This window comes from Oncorhynchus masou, unplaced genomic scaffold (assembly GCF_036934945.1).
Source record: "Oncorhynchus masou masou isolate Uvic2021 unplaced genomic scaffold, UVic_Omas_1.1 unplaced_scaffold_38___fragment_6___debris, whole genome shotgun sequence".
NCBI lineage: Eukaryota > Metazoa > Chordata > Actinopteri > Salmoniformes > Salmonidae > Oncorhynchus > Oncorhynchus masou.
The window spans coordinates 27,383-47,663 of record NW_027016545.1 but is presented as its reverse complement, the minus strand read 5'-3'; the positions used below and the strand labels follow the sequence as shown (position 1 = coordinate 47,663).

Below are 20,281 nucleotides of genomic sequence, written 5' to 3'. Positions count from 1 at the left end.
AACAAAATCTCATCATAGTGAGAATATTAATAGTGAGATGTGCAATGCCATTTTGTTGAAAAGTGAAAAAGTGTAAACTGTAGCCACTAATTTCAATTCATAGTTTGTTTGCCTAAACATTACCATCATCCACATACCAATTTTTTTTCCAAACTTTTCTTTTTTGTGTCAGTAATTGGACATTGTTGTTTGGGGGGCTAGTTACCACACGTTACCCAAATTACTAATATTGTATAGCTAGTGTATTGTAGGCTATATTTCATGTTTCAGTATCTCCTACTCTAGTTAAGAAAATATGTATACTTTTACAGTTTCATTCATTATGTATTAATGTAATTAGATATCGTGCATACTTATTGGGTCTCATGAACTGCATAGGTTAACCAAACGATATAGGATCAGTTTATCCTACACACAAATATTAAATGGATATGTAGTAGGCAAAATAAACTTTCTTCGGATCAGGGCTTAGGAAGGACATGATTCTATCCCAGAATGCATCAGAACATATTCACTCTAATGGTTATGTTCAGATTCTCTGCCGATTGTGGTAAACAACGTTAGCTTGATTTAAACACGAAGGAGTAAACATTTAAATGTATTCTTCAATTATATAGAATTTCGCCTACACTGAGGAAACCGGCTTGCGTGATGGCGGACAGCCCCGGAGGTATGGTTACTACAATTATTTCGGTAGAGTTTTGGCTTTCTAGCTAACACGTTTGGTTTGCTAGCCAGACGAGATAGGCCTAAAATGTAGCTAGCTACGACAATTAATCCGTAAACACTATAGGCATCATGATACAAGTTCATTCGATGTTGTATTTAGTTCCAAAGTTTGACTGTGCATGTTACCATGTTGTCTAGTGTGCTGATATTTTTAGCCAACAACCGAGTGGGAAAGGCCACAGTTAGCTACCGTTAGCTAACTAACGTTGCATTGGCTAACGTTAGATTGTTGCTACATTTTCATTGCTTTGAACTATCTAAAACAGCCCAAATAACATTAAAAGCACTAAACAATTGTTGCTTAGTAAACTGTTATAGCTAGTTGACCATTCATTCATTGAAATAGCAGAGGTTGTCAATTGCGGTATTTCGTTTCTCTAATTGATTGGCCCGAGTTTTCACATCTGGTTTCCACATCATCATCATCATCATCATTTGCCAGTTAGAAAGCAAATATGTGCAATGTTTGTGCCCCTCAAGGACTGGGGTTGTAGACCCTGCCATCAAACAAGTTAACAGAGCCTTGTCTTTTTGTTTTCAGATGATGACTTTGAAGATTATGACAAGCCAGGTGCAGAGAGATCACGCAGGAGGAGAGGCGAAGATGATTTAGACAGGTATCTCAGCTGCTTGGTGTAACATACTGTAGCTCTCAAACTCTAGGCGGCATTCTGCCTCCTCCTTACGGTTCTCAGCCATTCACTTCGCCCATGACTGTCTAATGGGAACTACAATCCCGACACTGTGTTTTAACGTTTAGAAACATCAAATCAAACTTTATTTGTCACTTACTTACTACAAGCCCTTAACCAACAATGCAGTTCAAGAAAGAGTTAAGAAAATATTTACCAAATAATCTAAAGTAACACAAAATAACAAGGCTATATACAGGGGGTACCGGTACCGAGTCAATATGTGGGGGTACAGGTTAGTCGAGGTAATTTGTACATGTAGGTAGGGGTAAAGTGACTATGCATAGATAATAAACAGTGAGTAGCAGCAATGTAAAAACAGATGGGGGTGGGGGATCAATGTAAATAGTCCCGGGTGACCATTTAATTAGTTGTAAAGCAGTCTTATGGCTTGGGAGAAGAAGCTTGGGAGAAGAAGCTGTCAAGGAGCCTTTTGGTCCTAGATTTGGGGCTCCGGTACTGCCTGCCGTGCGGTAGCAGAGAGAACAGTCTAAGACTTGGGTGACTGGAGTCTTTCACAATTTTTGGGGCTTTCCTCTGACACCACCTAGTATATAGGTCCTGGATGGCAGGAAGCTTGGCCCCAGTGATGTACTGGGCCGTGCGCACTACCCTCTGTAGCGTCTTAAGGTCAGTTGCTGAGCAGTTGCCATACCAGGCAATGATGCAACCGGTCAGGATGCTCTCGATGGTGCAGCTGTAGAACTTAAGGATGTTCAGGGGATCCATGCCAAATCTTTTCCATCTCCCGAGGGAGACTGAAAAGCCCTGTTGTTCATGACTGTCTTGATGTGTCTGGACCATGATAGTTCATCGGTGATGTGGACACCAAGGAATTTGAAACTCACAACCCCCTCCACTACAGCCCTGTTAATGTCAATGGGAGCCTGCTCGGCCCCCCTTTTTATGTAGTCCACGATCAGCTCCTTTGTCTTGTTCACATTGAAGGACAGGTTGTTGTCCTGGCATCACACTGGCCTCCCTATAGGCTGTCTCGACGTTGTTGGTAATCGGGCTTAACACTGTGTCAGCAAAGTTAATGATGGTGTTTGAGTTGTGTTTGGCCATGCAGTTGTGGGTGAAAAGGGAGTACAGGAGGGGACTGAACACGCACCCCAGAGGGGCCCCAGTGTTGCGGATCAGTGTTGCAGATGTGTTGTTGCCTACCCTTACCACCTGGTGGTGGCCTGTCTGGAAGTCCAGGATCCAGTTGCGGAGGGAGGTGTTTAGTTCCATGTTCCTTAGCTTAGTGATGAGCTTTGTGGGCACCTATGGTGTTGAGCTGTAGACAATGAACAGCATTCTCACGTAGGTTTTCCTTTTGTCCAGGTGGGAAAGGGCAGTATGGATTGTGATTGCGTCATCTGTTGGGGTGGTATGTAATTTGGAGTGGGTCTAGGGTATCTGAGATGATGCTGTTGTGAGCCATGACCAGCCTTTCAATACCGATGTGGGTGCTACGGGGCGGTAATCATTTAGGCAGGTTACCTTTGCTTCCTTGTGCACAGACTATGGTAGTCTGCTTGACACATGTAGGTATTATAGACTCGGCCATGGAGTGGTTGAAAATGGCAGTGAAGACACTTGCCAGTTGGTCCACGCATGCTTTGAGTACACGTCCTGGTAAACTAAAGCAGGAAGAACCATCTGGCCCCGCTGCTTTGTGAATGTTGACCTTTTCAAAGGTCTCGCTCACATCGGCTGCAGAGTGTTATCATACAGCCGTCCGGAACAGCTGGTGCTCTCATGCATGTTTCAGTGTTGCTTGCCTCGAAGCGAGCATAAAGGCATTTAGCTCATCTGGTAGGCTCGTGCCACTGGGCAGCTCGCGACTGGGTTTACCTTTGAAGTCCGTAATAGTTTTCAAGCACTGCCACATCTGACGATCGTCAGAGCCGGTGTAGTAGGATTCAATCTTATTGACGCTTTGCCTGTTTGATGGTTCGTCTGAGGGCATGGCTGGATTTCTCATAGGCGTCCGGATTAGTGTCCCACTCCTTGAAAGCGGCTGCTCTAGCTTTTAGCTCGATGTGGATGTTGCCTCTAATCCATGGCTTCTGGTTGGGATAGGTACACACGGTCACTGTGGGGACGACGTCGTCGATGCACTTATTGATGAAGCCGATTATTGTGGTGGTATACTCCTCAATGCCATTGGATGAATCCTGGAACCTATTCTAGTCTGTGCTAGCAAAAGAGTGCAGCATCTGCATCACAGGACTATCTGACCACTTTCGTATTGAGCGAGTCACTGGCACTTCCTGCTTTAGTTTTTGCTTGTAAGCAGGAATCAGGAGGATATAATTATTGTCAGATTTGCCAAATGGAGGGCAAGGGAGAGCTTTGTATCTGCCTCTGTGTGTGGAGTAAAGGTGGTCTAGAGTTTTTCTTTTCTCCCTCTGGTTGCACATATGACATGCTGGTAGAAATGAGGTAAAACGGATTTAAGTTTGTCTGCATTAAGGTCCCCGGCCAGTAGGAGCACCACTTATGGATGAGCATTTTCTTGTTTGCTTATGGCCTTACACAGCCCGTTGAGTGCGGTCTTTGTGCCAGCTTCGGTTTGTGGTGGTAAATAGACGGCTACGAATAATATATATTTGAACTCTCTTGGTAGATAGTGTGGTCTACAGCTTACATAAGATACTCTACCTCAGGCGAGCATTACCCCAAGACTTTAATGTTAGACATCGCGCACCAGCTGTTATTGACAAATACACAATCTTACAAGACGTAGCTTCTGTCCTGCCGATGGTTGGAAAATCCCGCCAGCTCTGTTATCCGTGCTGTCGTTCAGCCACGACTCTGTGAAATTGGTAGGATCGTCGTGATCGTTTATCATCCAATTTGTTTTCCAATGATTGCATGCTGGCCAATATAACGGATGGGAGTGGGGGTTTACTCACTCGCCTACGAATTCTTAGAAGGCAGCCCAACCTCCACTCTTTTTTTATGTATTTTCTTCTCACAAATGACAGAGATTTGGGCCTGTTCCCGAGGAAAGCAGTATTTCCTTCGCTTTGGACTCGTTAAATAAAAAAATCTTTGTCCAGTTCGAGGTGAGTAATCGCTGTTCTGACGTCCAGAAGTTATTTTCGGTCATACGAGATGGTAGCAGCAACGATATGTACAAAAAAAATAGCACACTTGGTTAGTAGCCCGTAAAACGGCAGCCATCCACTCCTGTGACATTCTCAACTATTAATAATCATTGCTTGCGTTACTGCCCTTATCTTTCATCAGCGAGAATGAATACTTAAATAAAATGAAATATACACTTACTGTAGCAGTTTTGCACAGATCCATACAGCTATGGGTGCCTCCATCCGATGAAAATACACTTCTACACTTCCCGAGTTACACTTACCCACAGGTGTTCGGAACATGCTAGATAGCTAATTAGCACAGGTGGTCGCCTTCTGTTTTCCGTAAACAAGCTTTGTAAGATGGAGATATGGCCGTGTGGGAACACTAACCTACATAAGGGACGCCGATGGCATTTCCCGTATGATTGATGAGGATCTCCATATTCCAAATATATGGTCCCTTACTAGACGTCCGCAAATGTTTTTAAAATAGGCCAACGGCCTCAGGCCATGCCCCTAGATAGCTAATTAGCACAGGTGGTCGCCTCCTGTCTTCCTTCTGTTTTCCGTAAACAAGCTTTGGAGATATGGCAGCGTGGGAACACTAACCCTATAAAAGTGTGTCAATTTAACTTAAAAAAAGAAAGATTTCCAACAGATATGAAAGATAAGGTCCTTACGCTTCCAATACCGAACATCAAGTAATGGGTGTTAATATTCAGAACTAGCGTCGGGGCTCTAGAAAACACTTCCCCATGCAGAAGTCGCCTTCGTCCAATGACTCTTATGTTTAATGGAACTGAGAGTCATGATCAAGGGCTAGGTGTAACATGACCGTTTTAAACCTTTTTGCAAGTTTGCATGCTTTTTCCCTTTACTGCACTCAGTTTTGGGCTTGTCCTCTGACATTAGGCTATACTAGTACAGTATTACTCCAACTGTGAAGCCCATAACTCATGCACAAAATATTTTAGATTTTAGGCAGAGACTTTCTCTTGCGGAGACTTTGTCACAACGTGTGCTCATGAATGGAGCTTGGCGATTATATACAAAAAGGATACTGTTGTAATTTAGACTAAACAATTTTCACAACACTAAGAAACAATATGACGATAATGAGCTTATGATCTGAATATGATGTAGGTTTTTATGAGAGAACCTGGTAAGAGAGTATTTGAGGTGGTACATTTTGAAGTGCTTTCTCCTGTTTGGGACCAACTGAACATGACCCAGGAATGATACAGTGACTGCAGTCTATGAGAACAACATTTCTATCGCTACTATACGGGCCTTGCAGAGTCAGGCCTAGTGTAAATATTGTGGAACATAGGCATCTGCTTATCGTAAACATGCCGTGTAAGAATGTAGCCTATTGCCCGGCCTTGCTCATGGGAATGATAATTTAGGCTTCATTAAATAATCTTGTCTAGACTAGCTGTAGACATCCGTGGAGAGTAGACCAATACCTAGCTTTGTAAACCGAGTCAGCGTAGCTCCTTTTATCTGGCTAACTTGGTTGATCTCTTCTCTTAAAGTGATCTTGAGAGTGATTTGCTGGAGGAGGATTGGCTGACAGCCAAAAAGGTAAGACAAAGAACTCTCCCTGGCTTCTGTTTGTGATTCATAGATGCCTCTGCCATGCTAACCTATTATGCATGCCGTTATTAATGTAGCCTACCAGCTGTAGGATTGGTGAAATAGCCTAGATCCCATAGACTTCACAGTGACGTGGGATTTTGCAGTAATCTTTTGAAAGGGGGCTCCCAACACAGGGGTGTTTATTGATGTGAACCAGGAGGAAGTACAGTGGGCAAAATAAAGTATCTTAACCTGCCCAGATTGCCTTCACCACATGGGAATAAAGCATACTTTTGGACTGGAGGAAACCCCCCCCCATGTTTATTTAAACTCACAATTTTATTGATTCAAATATTGACTTAATCTGTTAGATTAGCAATCCGATTTGAACATGCGTAGGCCTGGACATTCAATCATAATGTAACCTTTGGTTGATATTCGGGAGTTGTGTTATAGTCGACCTTGCCATTTTAAAGCCTGGGCTTGCAAGGAATAAACAACATGAGCTAAAACATACTGATCCATTTCTGGCTTGTTTTTCTTGTTTTTTTCAGGATCCCTCAGAAGTGTCAGATGAGGAATTGAACGATGACCTTCTACAAAGCGATGAAGAAGATCAAAACATGTAAGTAAATTGTATCCACGTTGTCTGATCATGATACTTGCTTTTCCATACTTAGTCTTTAGACACTTGATGTGCCAATTTTTGAGCTACAGTGTTGTTTGTTTATAATTGTGTTTATTTTTGCCCTTTCAGCGGCCACGGCGTTAGCCTCAATGCTACTCTATGCGAATTTGACCAGCAGGTGAACCCCATAGACTACCCAGAAAAAGGAGATATAGGAGATATAGAGGGGGGCTACCAGCAGGAGGGGGGAGAGTACATGGACGAGTACAGCCTGCCCAATGACATGGAGATACCAGACGGCCAAATGGAATACTCAGGAGAACATGCTGGGGGCGACGGAGTGTTAGACATTCAAATCAATGAGCCTCTAGATGATGAATTTCAAGTGAGTCCTCGTCTCCCCTCTTTCTATTTTCTTCCATTGCATCTTGAAACGATAACTTACATTTATTTCCCTGTCTCAGGTTTTAGGGGGCACGTATCAAATATATTCAGGGGACGCTAAAGGGGATGTGCATTGGATAGGGGTTGAAGGTGTGGGGGGGGGGGATTATCACTCTCTGCCAGTTGATTTCTCCTTTTGTTGACAAAGTTGGTGTTGACATCTTGTTTGGCAGTAGGTAGGTAATGCTCTGGGGTCTGTCGGCTGTGACGCCTGGTGCCATTGAGCCCTGTATATTTGTCTGGCTAAGGCCACTTTGTGCGAGGAAGACGCGCTGCCAATCGGCCGAGGTTAACGCGGGGGGGCTTTTATATCGGGCGCTCGACTCTGATAAAGTCGCACGTTGATGGAAAGATTGTTGACCTTCCTAAGGACAACATACAGTCCTGAAGTGTGATGAAATGATTGATGCGATTTCCTCTAGTTATTTCCCAAACCCCTAAGACAAGAGTGAAGAGGGGAAAAGATAAGACTAGATCCATGTGATGTCTGTTATAGTCCTATTTCCTAAGGTGTGATGCCTGACAAAAGAAGCATTCACTTTTTTTTTTTTTTTTACACACTGAAGATAAAACCTTTGATATTCTAAGTAGGGTTGCACGGTTCTACTTCATACTTACTTTGAAAAACCCCAGTGAGTACGCAGAGCACATTTGTGTGTAATAACTATGTTTACAAGGTCACTCAACTGCCCGGGCTTAAATACTTCTGTTTGCGGTGGTATTCAGAGGTAACATGTGGAACAGTTTTAAAGGATTAATTCCTTTCTGTTCCCTCGGGACAGTCTGTCCGTCTATTCTTCTGCTGCAACAGGTCTGCAATATTATGTTTTGGGTTGGCAGGTTAATGGTGTAGAACACCAAACACTGTCCTGCGACCTACACGCTGACCTCATTTGACAGTCATGAATCACCTCGTGGCTTCTCACTGGAAGTATGTTTTGAAATGAGTGTAATTACGTGAGTTGTGACCACATGGTATATCAAGTACACGTTGGAGAGCCAACACTTTTTTTTTATTATTAACGGAATTATCATATAACTGGAATCCCGGGTTTTGGCACCGTGAAACTGCAGTCAGCTTCCTGTGTGGGATGTTCCTCCTGGCATTGAGTCGTGAACTTATAGAGTGGGCCATTAAAGCAGTAGCTAGCGTGATGATATTTTCACCATCACTGATCCAGAGGTCGTTTCTATCTCCCCCCACATTTCTGTATATCATGTCAAACATTTACATCTCATAGAATTTCAAATGCCGTCAGGAATTGGTAACAAAGCCTTCTCCCACTGTTATGTTAATTCAAGAGGCTCCCCCTTTCTAAACCCCCCATAACAGTTCAATGTTTTCTCCTTTTATGCTCGCTGTTAATATTTTCATTAAAAGGAAGCGCTGCAGTATTTTTGGTTCAAGCGTTATTCCTTTCACATTTCCATGGGGATAAAGTTCGGCTAAACCCACACAGGCTGTAATCTCAGGCCAGTGTTAATATCCTGCTAGCATTGATAGTAAATATGAGCCATAATAGGATGGTAGAATGTACAATACATCTATGACACTTAGCCTATTTTGAATATTGACTCTGGATCTCTCTACTTGTTGTTGTAGGCGGATGATTACTCACCAAGCTATGGAGGTGGAGAAAAGCAGGAGGAGCAGGCAGCGCAACAGGAAGCCCCAGAGGAGGAGGAGGTCTCTCAGCTCGCAGACACAGAGGTAGGAACAGAACGGGTCTCCTTCACTCACTGGCTTGCATCCTAAATGGCACCCTCTTCCCTCTATATTCCTTATACAGGACTTTACATTTTAGCCAGTTGTCCTTTGGACACGTAGGACTTTTTAATATTTTTATTTCTAACTTGTCCAAAAGCTCAAGTCGCTTGTCCCCCAAAATAATTTGTGGTCTGTAACACCATTTTTACATCATTGTATGATGCAAGAAACCACTTTACAAAATAAAATGTGTTACTATCTTTTTTTACCATAGAGAAACAGAGAAAAATGTAGGTTACACTATTGGATTCTTATATTCAAACTCGTCTCAAAATTAAACACTGCCCCTTTAAGGCTCTCCTGGAGAGGACCCCCAAAAATATGTCTAAGGTTCAAAACGGACTCTTGGACGGCAGATCTGAAATTCATACAACCACTGCACATAAACTCAGCAAATAAAGAAACATCCTCTCACTGTCAACTGTGTTTATTTTAAGCAAACTTAACATGTGTAAATATTTGTATGAACATAAAAAATTCAACAACTGAGACCTAAACTGAACAAGTTCCACAGACATGTGACTAACAGAAATTGAATAATCTGTCCCTGAACAAAGGAGGAGTCAAAATCAAAAGTAACTGTCAGTATCTGGTGTGGCCACCAGCTGCTTTAAGTACTGCAGTGCATCTCCTCCTCATGGACTGCACCAGATTTGCCAGTTCTTGCTGTGAGATGTTACCCCACTCTTCCACCAAGGCACCCTGTCTTTCAAAGAATTCGTAAAAATCTAAATAACTTCATAGATCTTCATTGTAAAGGGTTTAAACAACATTTCTCATGCTTGTTCAATGAACCATAAACAATTACTGAACATGCACCTGTGGAACTGTAGTTAAGACACTAACAGCTTACAGACGGTAGGCAAATAAGGTCACAGTTATGAAAACTTAAGACGCTAAAGAAGCCTTTCTACTGACTCTGAAAAACACCAAAGGAAAGATGCCCAGGGTCCCTGCACATCTGCATGAAAGTGCCTTAGGCATGCTGCAAGGAGGCATGAGGACTGCAGATGTGGCCAGGGCAATGAATTGCAATGCCTGTACTGAGGTCCTCACCAGACATCGCCGGCAACAACGTCGCCTATGGGCACAAACCCACCGTCGCTGGACCAGACAGGACTGGCAAAAAGTGCTCTTCACAGACGAGTCGCGGTTGTGTCTCACCAGGGGTGATGGTCTGATTCGCATTTATCGTCAAAGCAATGAGCGTTACACCGAGGCGGGATCGTTTTGGAGGTGGAGGGTCCGCCATGGTCTGGGGCGGTATGTCACAGCATCATCGGACTGAGCTTGTTGTCATTGCAGGCAAACTCAACTCCGTGCGTTTCAGGGAAGACATCCTCCTCCCTCATGTGGTACCCTTCCCGCAGGGTCATCTTGACATGACCCTCCAGCATGAGCAGTATGGCATTGTCGTTCTGTGAGTGATTTCCTGCAAGACAGGAATGTCAGTGGTCTGCCATGGCCAGCGAAGAGCCCGGATCTCAATCCCATTGAGCACGTCTGGGACCTGTTGGATTAGAGGGTGAGGGCTAGGGCCATTCCCCCCCAGAAATGTCTGGGAACTTGCAGGTCCTGAAAAAGGGACGTTCCTTTTTTCTGCTGAGTTTATGTGAAAAAATATCAATGATGCTGATGCAACAGATCAGACCATTGAGCTTCAAATGTTGCTAAAGTTTTATTTATTCATATTATAAGCTCAACAATACACATAAGACTGTAAGCTTGGCGAATGTTCTAACATGCAATTAGCGGGAACGCACTTATCAAAAGTGTACCGCACGCATGAGTGGTTTCATGTGACAGAGATGAAAATATCTGTTAGAAATTAAGAGGAGAGACCTAAAGATGCATCAATTAGTGTTGTTTACTGATATGACAAGGATTATGCCTTTGGCTGCTGGACAATAAAATGTTGATTTGAAACCTAATATGGCATTGGAAAAATGCTAGTTTCAATGGCATATTAAGTGTTTTATAAAATAATTCCCTCAATTTCTATGGTCATATTTTGGCCAGGCTACTTTGAAACAATGTACAGTGCCTTCCAGAAAGTATTAATTCCCCTTTACTTATCCCACATTTTGTTGTTACAGCTTGGATTAAAAAATAAATAAAACATCCATCTACACACACTACCCCATAATGACACTGTGAAACATTTTTGTATAATTTATGTAAGTATTCACACAAGTCTTTTAGAGCTTTGCACACCTGGATTGTCTAATATTTGCCCATTTATTATTTTCAAAATTCTTCAATATCTGTCAAATTGTTTGTTCGTTATTAGACAACCATTTTCAATCCTTGCCATAGATTTTCATGTAGATTTAAGTCAAACTGATAATTGACCACATTCACTGTCTTGTGTAAGCAACTGCAGTGTAGATTTGGTCTTGTGTTTTAAGTTATTGTTCTGCTGAAAGGTGAATTAATTTTCCAGTGTCTGGTGGAAAGCAGACTGAACCAATTTGTTTTGCCTGTGCTTAGCTCTATTACATTTCTTTTGTTATCCTGAAATTCCCAAGTCCTTAACAATTACAAGCATACCCATAACATGATGCAGCCACCACTCTGCTTGAAAATATGGCGTGGTACTCAGTTACGTTTGGGGCAGATCCAACAACACGCATAACACTTTGTATTCGGGACACAAAGTGAATTGCTTTGTCACATTTTTAGCAGTATTACTTTAGTACCTTGTTTCAAAGAGGATGCATATTTTGGAAAAATTGTATTATGTATAGGCTTCCTCCTTTTCACGCTCTAGCTTAGTGTTGTGGAGTAACTACAATGTTGATCCACCCTCAGTTTTCTCTTTTGACAGGCATTAAACTGGTTTAAAGTCACCATTGGTCTCGTGATGAAATCGTTGAGTGGTTATCTTAGGAAGGACCCCTGTATCTTTTGTAGTGACTGGGTAATGTTCATTAGGGATAGCGGGACGCCTATCTGCTTGGATTTTATTCGGATTTTCGCCTGCCGTATCAATTCTTTTAGTCTCAGACATTATTTTAACAGTTTTAGAAACTTCAAAGTGTTTTCTATCCAATGCTACCAATTATAAGCATATCCTGGCTTCTGGGCCTGAGTAACAGGTAGTTTACTTTGGGAACGTCAATCAGGCGGAAATTCAGGCCCTATCCCAGGTTATAAGCCATTATTGCACACAGTGAGTCCATGCAATGTATTATGTAAGTTGTTCAGCAAATTGTTACTCCTGAAATTATTGCGTCTTGCCATAACAAACGGGTTGAATACTTATTGACTCAAGACATTTCAGCTTTATATTTGTAATAATGTAAAAAAAAAAAAAAAAATCCACTTTGGGTTAATTTGTGTCGGCCAGTGACAAAATCATTTTATATTCAGGCTGTAACACAACTAAATGTGGAAAAAGTCAAGGGGTGTGAATACTTTCTGAAGAAAGACGTGCTTCATAAACTGTCCAGTTTTAAAACAATGAAGGTTATTGTTGAATCATTTTCTAATAGCGGACCGCCTCCGCTCAGATTCAAGGTGGGTGATGTGTGGTGCACAACAGGCACTGTCCTTCAATCTCTGGTCTTGTGACCATTTAGATGTTAATCATGTTTGACAAATATAATGAAGGATAATTATTTATGTACATGGAAAAATAGATTTGAATATTATTTCAATATTTGCATCTCTGATCCAATTATTGGCTTCTCTGATCTAATAATTGTTATATGTTATTAAAGATTTTTTTTTTAATGCATATATATATATATATATATTTTAAATCTATATTCTTGTCCGACTATTTATTTAAACTTGTACCTGGACAAGAGGACAAGCGTTAATGTTGATCCCTGTTATATAATGCACAACAAATAGACTCTGGTCAAAAGTAGTGCACTATATAGGGAAGAGGGTGCCATTTGGGTCACAGACACTAACCAATAAATCAAAGCCCCTCTCTCTCTGATGCCTCTTTGGTGCCTTGCATTGAGTCAATGGCTGCAATTCTGCTATGGACAATGTATAATTTATGCTAATGTTGTTTGTAGCTTATTCTATACTTTAGACTTACGTCTTTTGTGAAGTACTGTGAAATCTGATAATGCGCCAGATGTTCAAGTAAGACATGGTTGCAGTTTATAGGCCTGCAAGAACACTATCCGTATGCTGTATAGGTAACTGCCCAAAAAAAGGGACCACCAACATAGTGTCTTAACAGAGCGTTGGGCCAGAACCACTTCAGTGCACCTTGGCATAGATTGTCTGGAATTCTATAGGAGGGATACGATTAGTGTTGCATGGTGTATTTAAAATGTATTTTTTGTTTTATTTTTTTCCCTTTATGCACAATCAGTTAATAACACAGTCTTATTTTCAATGATGGCCTAGGAACAGTGGGTTAACTGCCTTGTTCAGGGGCAGAAACACATTTTTACCTTGTCAGCTCGGGGATTCGATCTTGCTACCTATCAGTTACTAGTCCAACTCTCTAACCACTAGGCTACTTGCCGCCCCGGTATCACGGTACCAAAACGTCACGATACTTTTGACACCAATATATTGTTTTATACCGTAGTACCGTTTCATATGATACTACCATATTTTTCCATCCCTACTGACCTAAAGATCCTGCTGGTGAATGTTTATAAATTCAGTTGAATTCAAGCAATAGCCACTAGTCTCTTGTATGCGCAGGGCCATTAATATCCACTTCACTCATGTGTATATCACGTGTGGCAGCTGTTATCAGTCCTGTAATCATTGCTCACTCACCTGCTTCTCTCTGTCTGCTCTTCATGCGCATCTATTCCTCCATCAGCTTTTAAAATATACACTGAACAAAAATATAAATGCAGATTTGACTGAGATCCAGTTCATATAAGGAAATCAGTGGATTGGTCCCTAATTTATGGATTTCACATGACTGGGAATACAGATATGCGTCTGGTCATAGATACCTTAAAATAAGGTAGGGGCGTGGATCAGAACCAGTCAGTATCTGGTGTGACCACCATTTGCATCTTGCAATGCCCCACGTCTCCTTCACATAGAGTTGATCAGGCTGTTTTGATTGGCCTGTGAAATGTTGTCCCACTCCTCTTCAATGGCTGTGCGAAGTTGCTGGATATTGGCAGAAGTGGAACACTCTGTCGTATACGTCGATCCAGAGCATCCTAATCATGCTCATTGGGTAAGTATGCAGGCCGTCGAAGAACTGGGACATTTTCAGCTTTCAGGAATTGTGTACAGATCCTTGTGACATAGGGCCGTGCATTATCATGCTGAGAGGTGATGGCGGCAGCTGAATGGCACAATGGTCCTCAGGATCTCACGGATCATCGCGGTATTTCTGTGCATTCAAATTGCCACCGATAAAATGCAATTGTGTCCATAGCTGCCCATACCATAACTCCATCACCACCATAGGGAACTCTGTTCACAACATCCTTGAAGAGCACACTTCTCCAGTGGCCAATGAAGGTGAGTGTTTGCCCAATGAAGTCATTTATGACCCCAAACTGCAGTCGTCGAGCACACAGTTGAGCTTCCCTGAGACAGTTTCTGACAGTTTGCATAAATTCTTTGTTTGAAGACCCACAGTTTCATCAGCTGTTCGGGTGGCTAGTCTCAGACGATCCCGCAGGTGAAGAAGCTGGATGTGGAGGTCCTGGGATGGCGTGGTTACTTGTGGTCTGTAGTTGGATGTACTGCCAAATTCTCTACAAAGATTGTGGTGGCAGCTTATGGTAGAGAAATTAACATTAAATTCTCTGGCACAGCTATGTGGACATTCCTGCAGTCAGCATGCCAATTGCACTCTCCCTCAACTTGAGACATCTGTGGCATTGTTGTGACAAAACTGCATTTTTTTTAGAGGGCTTTTTGTTGTCCCCAGCATAAAGTACACCTGTGTAATGATCATGACGTTTAATCAGCTTCTTGATATGCCACATCTGTCAGGTGGATGGATTATCTTTATGCACAAAATTTGAGAGATGCTTTGTGTGCTTATGAAATCTTTCTGGGATCTTTTATTTTAGCTCTTGAAACATGGAACTGACACTGACACTTTTTATATATGTTTTATATTTTTGTTCAGTGTAATTTAACCTTGATGGTGAGCGGGATGCAGACCCAGATGATTCTAAGGTTGTTAGATTTGTACATTTGTTACATTGGAGCAGAGCGCACAGCCAGCGATGTTGATGCATTGCATCATTTCATCACCTGTTATAAGAAAGTGCAAAAGTCAGTCTGAGTAGACTTTGCAAGATCACCTTCATGCGGCTTCTGAGTGCCAGAGGGAAAAATGGACAGCCATGTTTGCAGCTTTACAGCAAAGAAAACTAGCATAAACAGTATGACCCATATTACCAGAGATGCCTTTTTTTATCGGGATATGCGTGCATTTTAAAATCATTTCACAAACCATGTCGTGTCCCATTTTTTTGAACTAATCCCCGGTCACTGATTATTGGTTTGATAACAAATGACGTTTTTCGGTTATGTTACCTAGCTAGCTAACAACCTGGTAACTTGACAGTAGTTTTGGGCAAATTTCATTGGCACAGGAAGAAAGGAAAAGGGTCTGCTACTCATGATACGCTTCAAAGGTAGGATTCATATTGGCCTAATGTAAGCCTAAACTATATCAATAATCTATTTATTTCTGGTGCTCCTTAAATTTTGTTCGGTGCCTAACCTTTTAAAAGTTGGGAGCAGTGTTTGTGGCAGAGCGAGAGAGTGGTGTGAGTTTGAGAGCAAGGGGAGACGGTGTGTGTGTGGGGGAGGGAGGGTGTGTGTCTGTTAACTCGAGTAAAGGTTTCATGCCGTTTTCAGTTTTGAACATTTATTTAACTAGGCAAGTTTCCCCCTTACTGCCACAATGACATGCATGTACAGTGGGGCAAAAAAGTATTTAGTCAGCCACCAATTGTGCAAGTTCTCCCACTTAAAAAGCCGAGAGGCCTGTAATTTTCATCATAGGTAAACTTAAACTATGACACAAAATTAGAAAAAAAATCCAGAAAATCACATTGTAGGATTTTTAATACATTTATTTGCAAAATAAGCATTTGGTCACTTACAAACAAGCAAGATTTCTGGTTCTCACAGACCTGTAACAACTTCTTTAAGAGGCTCCTCTGTCCTCCACTCGTTACCTGTATTAATGGCACCTGTTTGAACTTGTTATCAGTATAAGACACCTGTCCACAACCTCAAACAGTCACACTCCAAACTCCACTATGGCCAAGACCAAAGAGCTGTCAAAGGACACCAGAAACAAAATGGTAGACCTGCACCAGGCTGGGAAGACTAAATCTGCAATAGGTAAGTAGCTTGGTTTGAAGAAATCAACTGTGGGAGCAATTACTAGGAAATGGAAGACATACAAGACCACTGATAATCTCCCTCAATCTGGGCTTCCACGCAAGATCTCACCCCGTGGGGTCAAAATGATCACAAGAACGGTGAGCAAAAATCTCAGAACCACACGGGGGGACCTAGTGAATGACCTGCAGAGAGCTGGGACAAAAGTAACAAAGTCTACAATCAGTAACACACTACGCCACCAGGGACTCAAATCCTGCAGTGCCAGACATGTCCCCCTGCTTATGCCAGTACATGTCCAGGCCCGTCTGAAGTTTGCTCGAGAGCATTTGGATGATCCAGAAGAAGATTGGGAGAATGTCATATGGTCAGATGAAACCAAAATAGACATTTTTGGTAAAAACTCAACTTGTTGTGTTTGGAAGACAAAGAATGCTGAGTTGCATCCAAAGAACACCATACCTACTGTGAAGCATGTGGGTGGAAACATAATGCTTTGGGGCTGTTTTTCTGCAAAGGGACCAGGACGACTGATCCGTGTAAAGGAAAGAATGAATGGGGCCATGTATCGGGAGATTTTGAGTGAAAACCTCCTTCCATCAGCAAGAGCATTGAAGATGAAACGTGGCTGGGTCTTTCAGCATGACAATGATCCCAAACACACCGCCCGGGCAACAAAGGAGTGGCTTCGTAAGAAGGATTTCAAGGTCCTGGAGTGGCCTAGCCAGTCTCCAGATCTCAACCCCATAGAAAATCTTTGGAGGGAGTTGAAAGTCCGTGTTACCCAGCAACGGCCCCAAAACATCACTGCTCTAGAAGAGATCTGCATGGAGGAATGGGCCAAAATACCAGCAGCATTGTGTGAAAACCTTGTGAAGACTTACAGAAAACGTTTGACCTCTGTCATTGCCAACAAAGGGTATATAACAAAGTATTGAGAAACTTTTGTTCTTGACCAAATACTTATTTTCCACCATAATTTGCAAATAAATTCATAAAAAATCCTACAATGTTATTTTTCTGGATTTTTCTCATTTTGTTTGTCATAGTTGAAGTGTACCTATGATGAAAATTACAGGCCTCATCTTTTTAAGTCGGAGAACTTTAACAATTGGTGGCTGACTAAATACTTTTTTGCCCCACTCTGCAGTATTCTATTATCCACTGAACAAGTTCAATTCAATGTGTTGTATTGAGTAGAAGAGTGAATTTCAGTGACAGGATTTTGTGTAGCACTTGTACATGATGGGGCGAGCAGGACGCTAGGCCACATGGTACTGTGATACTACTCTGTATCGTGATACTTGGCCTGGTATTGTATTGTGACAACACTTGATGCAACACCATTCTTCCACGAGAAATTCCATCATTTGATGTCCTGTTGATGGTGGTGGAGAACGCTGAGACGGCCATGGCATATGGTTTACAGTGTTTTCATGCTCATCAACCCTTTCAGTAACCACTCCTGTCTTGTGGATAGGGACATCGTCCTCCTTTTTGGGGGGATATGGGTACAAAATAATGGCCTGCCCAGCATTTGTATACATAAGCCTAAGCATGATGGGATGTTAATTGTTTAATTAACTCAGGAACTACACCTGTGTGGAAGCACCTGCTTTCAATATAACATTGTATCGCTTTTTTTGTTTTTGTTTTTTGTGTTCCATTATTTTGGTAGTTACCTGTATCTGATGGCTAAGATGATCCCTATATTTCTAAAGGCTGAGAATGAAGTAGAGCCAAAGGAAGAAGTGAAGGAGGAGGAAGACGAGGATGAAGAGGAAGACGACGATGGAGAGTCTGGCCGGTTGCGTTTCAAAACGGAGCGTAAAGATGTCACGTCTGGTGTTGTGCGGCTGGCGGATGCGGGAACCAAAAGACGGAACATTCCTGAAACATTAGGTACATTTATGTACAACCTTCGACTGTTATATAAACTGTAATATATTTTTGTGTTTTGTTTGGTTATGTTGTTTGGTTGAAGGGCATTTCAAGTTTAACTCCTGTACCTAAACTGTTTGGATCAAAAGAAAATGCTCAAGTGCAGCTTGAGCAAGTCATTCTGAATGGCTTGTATTTGAATGTTCTAATGTTAACCTTGTGGGGATTTGTTTTGCCCTCCAGAGCTGTCTGAAGAGGCCAAAGCAGGCCTGATGGAGTTTGAGGAGAAGGAGCGCCAGAGGAAGCAGGGCCGCTTTGGAGGCCGAGGAGGAGATGGAGGAGGATTCAGAGGTCGAGGATTAAGAGGGAGGTTCCCCGGATTTGGGATGGGAGACTTTGGTGGAGGAAGAGGACGAATGAATGACCTGAGGCTCCCAATGGTGCCTCTACATATGGGCATGCAGGTACATCTTATTAAAATAATCTGATACAATATAAAAGGATTATCTATCTCTTTATATTCTGTAATGTCACTTTTTAAATTATAGAATTGTTTACGATTAGCTTACTTGAGTGTATGTGTGCAAGACGATTTAAAGCTATGCTTACTTGACATTGTCGCAATGTTTACTTGCAAAACTAATAAGGCACAGCTATGGAGACAATTGTTTTCTTGTTGTCACATGCCATTGTGATGGCATATTGGATTTAGTTTCTCGCGGCCTTTTTATTATTAGACATCTCTTGAAGCATATAATCCGTCCATTTAAGATGTTTGTCCATATACAGTTGAAGTCGGAAGTTTACATGCACTTAGGTTGTCATTAAAGGGAGTCATTAAAACTCGTTTTTCAACCACTCCACACAAATTTCTTGTTAACAAACTATAGTTTTGGCAAGTCGGTTAGGACATCTACTTTGTGCATGACACAAGTCATTATTCCAACAATTGTTTATATACAGATTATTTCACTTATAATTCACTGTATCACAATTCCAGTTGGTTAGACGTTCACATATACTAAGTTGACTGTGCCTTTAAACTTCTTGGAAAATTCCAGAAAATTGTCATGGCTTTAGGAAGTGTACCTGTGGATGTATTTCAAGGCCTACCTTCAAACTCAGTGCCTCTTTGCTTGACATCGTAGGAAAGTCAAAAGAAATCAGCCAAGACCTCAGAAAAAAAAATGTAGACCTCCACAAGTCTGGTTCATCCTTGGGAGCAATTTCCAGACACCTGAAGGTACAACGTTCATCTGTACAAACAATAGTACGCAAGTATAAACACCATGGGACCACGCAGCCTTCATACCGCTCAGGAAGGAGACGCGTTCTGTCTCCTAGAGATGAACGTACCTTGGTGTTAACAGTGCAAATCAGTCCCAGAACAACAGCAAAGGACCTTGTGAAGATGCTGGAGGAAACAGGTACAAAAGTATCTATATCCACAGTAAAACGAGTCCTATGTCGACATAACCTGAAAGACAGCTCAGCAAGGAAGAAGCCAGTGCTCCAAAACCACCATAAAAAAGCCAGACTATGGTTTGCAACTGCACATGGGGACAAAGATTGTACTTTTTGGAGAAATGTCCTCTGGTCTGATGAAACAAAAATAGAACTGTTTGGCCATAATGACCAAGGAAAAAAGGGGATGCTTGCAAGCAGAAGAACACCTTCGCAACCGTGAAGCACGGGGTGGCAGCATCATGTTGTGGGGGGGCTTTGCTGCAGGATGGACTGGTGCACTTCACAAAATAGATGGCATCGTGAGGAAGGAAAATTATGTGGATATATTGATGCATCATCTCAAGACATCAGTCGGGAAGTTAAAGCTTGGTCGCAAATGGGTCTCACAAATGGACAATGACCCCAAGCATACTTCCAAAGTTGTGGCAAAATGGCTTAAGGACAACAAAGTCAAGGTATTGGAGTGGCCATCACAAAGCCCTAACCTCAATCCTGTAGAAAATTTGTCTGCAGAACTGAAAAAGCGTGTGCGAGCAAGGAAGCCTGCTAACCTGACTCAGTTACACCAGCTCTGTCAGGAGGAATTGGCCAAAATTCACCCAACTTTTTGTGGAAGGCTACCCAAAACCTTTGACCCAAGTTAAGCAATTTAAAAGGCAATGCTACCAAATACTAATTGAGTGTATGTAAACGT

At 42.0% G+C, this 20,281-nt stretch overlaps 1 protein-coding gene across 1 annotated transcript in view; it reads left to right on the top strand.

The window, feature by feature from the left end:
• Window positions 1-506: 506 nt before the first annotated feature.
• The window catches only part of LOC135538718 (RNA-binding protein 33-like), a 47,151-nt gene continuing 27,376 nt past the window's right edge, over window positions 507-20,281 (top strand). The window contains 8 exon segments of the mRNA XM_064964624.1: window positions 507-670; window positions 1,271-1,346; window positions 6,043-6,091; window positions 6,640-6,710; window positions 6,843-7,098; window positions 8,761-8,868; window positions 17,961-18,141; window positions 18,364-18,584. Coding sequence (XP_064820696.1) covers window positions 652-670; window positions 1,271-1,346; window positions 6,043-6,091; window positions 6,640-6,710; window positions 6,843-7,098; window positions 8,761-8,868; window positions 17,961-18,141; window positions 18,364-18,584 — 981 coding nt within the window. The 5' untranslated portion in view covers window positions 507-651.